Genomic DNA, 7,091 nt, shown 5'->3' with positions numbered 1-7,091 from the left:
CTGCATTAAGAGGATCTTGGGCTGCCTGAAATTGGCATCAGGCAATCACAAGATGACCAATCTTCACTAGCCATGCAGCACTTTTTCACGCAATGTGACCTCCAGGGCCTGCTTGACAACAATGAATCACAGCCATACTCTTCATCTTCAGAAAAGTCTCCATCTGAATTTTGGCAACAGTTGTCATCATACCCCAAACACCTAGGTCTAAACAACTTTCGTTTCACAGGAGCTTTTGTTTCAGAATCTGATGAACTCATGTTTCCCTTTTTGGAGCCAGGAGCTAGAGGCTCTCAAGAGTCAGCTTCCATGACTGATGCAGGTTTGGTGTTACAGCACCCACAATTGCATTTCTATGTTATCATTCTCATCCATTGGGTGTGCCGTGAAGTTAGTTTTTAGTACCAGAACTTCACCAGCAATATGGGCAGCCATCTGGTGGGTTTTCAGACCTGTAGGAGCATAGGGCAGACTCTTTGGTGTCATAGGCCTAATGCCCACCTTCGGGAAAGGCCTGGACATATTCTAGGGTGGGGTGGAATATGTGACCTCAGTTACAAAAAGAATTAATGAATAATATTTCCTAAGTGGGAACTTCATAACTGATGAAAAGGAGAAAAATCAGTGCAATCATGGCAGCAAATTCCATAACTACAATTGATTTCATGCATTTGAGAGCATGAAGAGACTAAACTTTACCCTGTGAATCTGATCAGATTTACTACTACTACTACTACTACTACTACTACTACTACTAATAATAATAATATTGTAGTAAATTTAAAGATGTTTTCTGCTAAATTACAGCTTATTATGGTTTTTAAGGTATCTGCTCTTTCATCTCAGTGAGTGAGACAGCAGCATTACATTAAATTTAGATACAACTTTATGAAATGGAGAATCTCTGAAATAATTCAAGAATTAACTTTCCCCCCTTTCTCCAGTGTGAGTTGACACAAAAGAGAGTGTATCCTATAGTGCAATCTTTCCCTGCAACATAGTGTGTGAAATAATCAATTGCCCAAGAGGGCATGCACCAAATATTGAGCACTCTGTATACAAGCACAAGGATGTTTGTGCTAGTCCAGCACAAGTCTGGAATACAGTATCCGACTTAGTGGAAACAGAATATCCGTACATGTTCGCAACATTTCCACACAGGCACTTCGTTAGTTTACATGCCAATCACTGTCTGCAAAAAGGGCAGCAGATGAGGTAGAATTCCCCCCCACCCCCAGCACTAGGCCAATTAATTATTTGTTTTTGTGGTCTTGGTACTAACACCCTAAAAAGTTGACATTCTTTTTTCTTTTTTCTTTTTTTTGGCTTTTAAATTTTTTTATTGATTTTTACAATATCTTAACAATCTCGTTACATCCAATTAAACAAATGTTGACTTCCCGCTCACCAATCCACGCGAATCACTAACTATACAATTCAACCATTGCTATAGTAATTCAAAACATATATCCTGTACCTTACAAACTCGATTTTACTCTACTCCACCTGCTAATATTACTAAATTTCAAACCCTGTTGAAAAATCAAAGTTGACATTCTGACTAATCAAGCTCTGCTGCAACAGGAAAATCACCATACCTGCTTAAAAGTTACACTAACTCAGCTCCACTGCTGGCTCAACAATGGAAACATATTTCAGTTACCTCTCCTTACATGGGAAGAACTCTGTGCCAGCTGAAGATATGTCCTTGAGGACCATGCAGCCTTCAGAGACATATTCTGGGGCAAGACAGAGGACTTCTGAAATAGGGGGAGGTAGCTGAAATCCCCACACACACATTCTTGCACTTGTGCAGCTTTAGTCTGGAACTTTTCAGAAGCATTGGTGCTTCTCCTGTCAGCCCCTGTCACTTTTTTTCCTGTTCGTACCTGTCACTTGGGATTTATAAAACAATCTGAATTTGAATTGATTCAGCTTGAAACTCAATGATTTGATTGATTCAAATTTTAATTGAAACACCCTTTAAGAGGGCAGTTCAATTTGAATTCAATATCTGAAATTCAATTTGAATTTCACTTGAGAGCCTTTGGACACCTTTTTAAAAACTATTCAAGCCCCCAGTTGGTTTTTAAAGGTGCCAAAACAGGGTCAAATCACTTCAAATTTTATTCAAATTGGAATCAAATCTTTGAACCAAATTTGAATTTGGATTGAATTCAAAATGAATTTTTGGAGTTTGATTTGAATTTGAAATGAATTAAAAAATTGATGCACATCTTTTTTATTCACAAAAAATTGTGCACATCTTAATGGCTTCCCACTAAGACAAGCTAAAGACTGATATGAAATATCTTCAGAAGATTACAATCATAAAGCTGACCAGAGAGGAAATGACAGAAATGCTCTGGTGTGAGCAGCATGCATATGCAGAGATAAAGAGTAGGCATGTGCAAAACGTTTCGGGTACAGAACGATCCGTACCCGAAACAGTGAATTTCGGGTGATTCAGATTGGAACCGAATCACCCTTCTGGCCCTCCAAATTTTTTTGTAGCTGAACCGAATCACCTCCGTTTCAGCTCCGAATATTCAGATTTTCGGATTTTGGCGTCTATTTGAATTTCCCGCCTTTTTGTCTCCCATTGACTTCAATACAAAAAGTTCTGAAATTCTTCTACCCGAATTTTGAGTCCCAGGGGCAAAATAGTGGGGTGGGGTGGTAGTGCCTAATGGGTGGAGGCTGCCACCTCAATTGCAGAGGGATTGGGCAAAGGGCTGATCTATGGTGAATTTTTGAAGTTTTAGTGTCTTTGGGGCAGATTGGGGGCATAACTTGGGATCTGGGCCAAAAGAGTGGGGTGGGGTGGTAGTGTCTAATGGGTGGAGGCGAAGACCTGAATTGCAGAGTGATTGGGCAAAGGGCTGATTTTTGGTGAATTGTTGAAGTTTATGCGTCTTTAAGGTTTTCCCCCATTAGGTATATTGGAGGGTGTATCACTTCACGTCGGGGGGAAAGGGGTGGCCTAGAGCGGTGTGGGGTTGGTGGTAGTGCCGGGTAGGGGCAAGGGTTAGGGTGGATTCATGGTGTCTCATGAATCCACTCTAATTTGCTGTCATAGAATCCACACTCAGAATACCTCAGAAACAACAGAACCATGTACCCCATGGTTTAGAAACCCATGGGTGTGGTTGGCACCCCATGTGAACTACACCACTCTGGGCCACCCCAGCACCCCCCAAGTGCACTTATGGGGCTGCTGAAAGCTTCATTATACATTATGAGGAAAAACCTTAAAGACGCGTAAACTTCAACAATTCACCAAAAATCAGCCCTCTGCCCAAATCCTTTGAAAAAATTCAGGCAGCTTCCTTGCCCCTTCCCGGCACTACCACCAACCCCACACTGCTCACCTCCACCCATTAGGCACTACCACCCCACGCTTTTGGCCCCAGGACCCATTTTTTAAATCCGAATCGATTCAGATTCGGATTCGGATTAATTCGGATCTGAATCGAATCAGGGGTGATTCAGATGGGAAATATTCAGATACAGAATAGATTGGGGTGTTTCCGTTCGGATCCGAATCGAATCACCAAAAATCCGAATTGCACACCCCTAATAAAGAGCTGTACAAGGAGATATACCAAATGACACCAGCCTTACATTCTCAAATCCTTTTTCCTTATGAGCTGTTCCCTGCTGTTCAGCTCAGGCCTCAACAACAAAATGTAACATTTGGGGGGAAAGATGCAGCCCAGCAAGCCAGCACTGGAGATTAATATAGAGAACACCTCTACAGCCACCATGTATTTCCCCTTGGAGCTCAAGTAAGTTGGAACAAAAGACATCCAAACACTGCAAAAGACCAACTTGCTGAAAGTGATAAATTTGGCTTCATTGAAACTGTCAGGTAGCTTCCTGGCAAAAAATGCCACAGTGAAACTGACAATGGCCAGGAAGCCCAAGTACCCCAGAACAGAATAGAACATAGTCACAGAGCCCTCCTTACATTCCAGCACAATTTTGTCAAACACTGAGTGCATGTCTACATCTAAGAATGGGGGAGAGGTTGCCAACCACACTGCACAAATGCCTACTTGAATAAGGGAGCAGGAATACACAATGCAGCTGGCCAGTCCTTTCCCCACCCATTTCCTTATTCTGCTTCCTGGTCTGGTGGGCATGAAAGCCAGAACCACCGTGATAGTTTTGGCCAGCACACAAGAAACAGCCACTGAGAAGATGATCCCAAAAGCAGTTTGTTGAAAGAGACATGTCACCTTATCAGGCTGGCCAATGAAAAGGAATGCAGAAAGGAAGCAGAGCAGGAGGGAGATGAGGAGAGTGTAGGTGAGGCTCCAGTTGTTGGCTTTGACAATAGGAGTGTTGTGGTGCCTCATAAATGTTCCTAGTACTAGAGCTGTGGCCAAAGATAAGGAAAGTGCAAAACAGGCTAAACTGAGTCCCAGAGGTTCTTCATATAACAGAAAACTGATCTCCTTAGGAATGCAGGTATCCCTGTTTTCATTTGGATAGGTTTCATCTGTGCATTTATGGCAGTCATTCATATCTGAAAGAAATAAAACAGGCTTTTTCAGTCATAAATGAAAACATAAATCTCAGCAGTATGCTTTAACTGCTCTATAAGCCATCTAGAGAAAATAGTCTCCATATAATACAATATTTAGTGATCTTGTGATGTGTTACAGGTGAGGGGATAAGGTTGCAGAATATTAATCACATTCATTGCTTTGTAATGGTTTCTCAAAGAGTTTGATGAAGGAATTTTGCTTCAGAATGCTATAAAGAGTCATGATCTTATATGAGTATCACATAGGATTTTACAAGTAGGATCACATAGGCCTGGCCTTCCAGGATTCTTAAATCATTGTAAAGGGTTTTAATGTACCTGGTTTTTCAGGATTTTTAAACTGTTTTTATTTTTTAACGTTTGTTTTACAGCATTTTAAAATCTTTGTTTTAATTGTTGATTGATTTTAACTGTTTTTGTTTAATCTGTAAACCGCCCTGAGTCATTTTGGAAGGGCAGTATAGAAATTGAATGAATGAATGAATGAATGACTCACTCACTCACTCATTCAGTCAGTCATTCATGAAATTCAAATATACCACTTATGTTTATTCCCAAAGCAGCAGACACAAGAATTTTAAACATTGTTTGAAATCTGCTTCTACATATTCAGTTTCATAAAAGAAATAAAACCTGGTGTTCAGTCTTTACTGAACATATGTCCTACACTATGAACAAGACTCCGAAAGGGTAAGTATGAGGTGCCTTTCCAATGCTTATGGGGAGGGAATTCCATAAAGGAACATTTCTTACCTTTCTGGTCTGAAATCTTCCCTTCTGGGCATGGGATGCAATCGTAGCAGCAAAATGGCTTCCCTTCCTTCACTTTCTTGCTAGAACCAGGATAGCAACTTTCAGTACACAGAGAAAGAGGCCGTCCCTAATCCATAAATCAAAGAGGATAATTATGTTCTTGAGAATATTGAACTTGGAGTACTTAAGATCCCATGGCCTTTCATATATTAATGTAGGAGTATGGGCATCACTACTCTGTGGATTCATCCAGTGCCCCTGAGGATAATATCAGAATTATTTAGGTGTGTCTCATCATAATGGATTCTTCCCATCCAATTGTCACCTGTTCAGAAAAGAAGTGTGACAACCAAGTGGAAATGACTTGTATGATAGTTATCACCAACAGTGTTCAATAATTTATTATTTACTATTTATTAATTACATTTTATACTGACAAAAATGGGCCTCTCGTGGTCATTTTCTGCAGAAGAGTAAAAACAATAAAATCACAGTTCAAACCAGCTTAAACTGTTAAAACCAACTTACAGCAAATAATGTATTGATTAAATAATGTCCAATAAATCAAATATTTATATGTGAATGAATGGTTTTAAAAAAGTCCAAATGGCTCTTGAATTAAATTCAAATTGAATTCCAAGCATGTGTTTTGAATTTGAATCAAATTGCCCTTTTAAAGGGGTGATTCAATTCAAATTCAAATCACTCGAATCACCCATCTTCAAGTCAAATCAATTCTAATTTGAATCGATTTGTACATCCCTAATTCTCACACCTGAGGATATCCAACCTATTACCTGCCATGACTGTTGATTCTGAAGCTTCTGTTCTCCTCTATGCATCATTGTCCTGTGTCTGACTCCAGATGAGGACATGACATGTAAAGCATGGGCCACTGCATAGACAGCATTGTAGATGCTATAGCTGTGGCCAGTCATCTTCATTTAAAAAAAAAAAAAACCCAGGAAGGCTTTCCAGTTTCTCTTCCCCTGTACATATATTCTTATCCATGTTACCCACCACCATATCTGGGAATACACAGTCAAAGACCTGTTGCCAGAACTCCCTGGTAAAACCATCTCCTATTAGGATAGATAGGTTTCTGCTCTCAACAAATTGTTGAAATCCTGGTAGATCATTGGAGTGAATTTTAAACATTATAGCACCATGGAACATTTCTACATTCCATTGCCTTTGGAAAACAAATGAAGTGACCACGACCTGGGCTGTTGCTATCCACACTTTACCTTTTGGTGTATTTATTACTTGTTCTACTTCTGATAAATATGGCAAAAATCTGAACAGCGTCACGGAATATGATTCTCCATAGGCAACCACTACATTGGCTTTACTTTTCATAACTTTATCACGTAATTTTGCCCCATATTCAAAAATGTCCATAACTTCAGAGAGGAAAGTTATCTGAGAGATTATTTCTATGTAATCAATGCAAACACCATTCTGAGAAAATAGTGGATATATGGTTTGTACAACTCCTTCTCCATTGTCATTATCCATAACAGCGAGTCCAATCCATGTCCATCCAAAATAAAGAAGTAAAGAGAGAATCCCCACATATCAAAGGGATTCCTTGGGGCCCATCTGATAGAACAGAAGTCCTGGGCTTTTATCATTCATCACTGGTGTGGGACCATAGATCAGCTAAAAAGAAGAGAAGAGAAGAGAGGATGCAGATAAATTAAGGGTAGTGTTAAAAACATTTTACATTATCTATCTATCTTTCTATCTATCTATTGTTCCATTTCTATACTGCCTTTCATTGAAA

General features: G+C 39.7%; 1 protein-coding gene across 1 annotated transcript; it reads right to left on the bottom strand.

Moving 5' to 3' along the window:
• Nucleotides 1-3,620: 3,620 nt before the first annotated feature.
• LOC128330988 (vomeronasal type-2 receptor 26-like) lies at nt 3,621-6,823 on the bottom strand. The gene is made up of 4 exons (XM_053264355.1): nt 6,572-6,823; nt 6,103-6,243; nt 5,306-5,432; nt 3,621-4,531 (listed from the first exon to the last, which is right to left on the bottom strand). Exons 1-4 carry the CDS (start codon nt 6,821-6,823, stop codon nt 3,621-3,623), a joined length of 1,431 nt encoding a protein of 476 aa, XP_053120330.1.
• Between the last annotated feature and the right edge of the window lie 268 nt (nt 6,824-7,091).

This window comes from Hemicordylus capensis, chromosome 6, assembly GCF_027244095.1.
Source record: "Hemicordylus capensis ecotype Gifberg chromosome 6, rHemCap1.1.pri, whole genome shotgun sequence".
In the NCBI taxonomy this organism is placed as follows: domain Eukaryota; kingdom Metazoa; phylum Chordata; class Lepidosauria; order Squamata; family Cordylidae; genus Hemicordylus; species Hemicordylus capensis.
Note: the sequence above shows the minus strand (reverse complement) of the source record. Positions and strands in the feature narration are given on the sequence as shown.

Excerpts from the sequence above, each read along its gene's own strand:
- LOC128330988 (XM_053264355.1), bottom strand. The coding sequence starts at position 6,823 with ATGGATAATGACAATGGAGAAGGAGTTGTACAAACCATATATCCACTA. Across the intron at positions 6,244-6,571 it reads ATTTATCAGAAGTAGAACAA|ATGACTGGCCACAGCTATAG; the intron begins GTAATAAATACA and ends TTTTAAATGAAG. Across the intron at positions 4,532-5,305 it reads GAAGATTTCAGACCAGAAAG|ATATGAATGACTGCCATAAA; the intron begins GTAAGAAATGTT and ends TATTTCTTTCAG.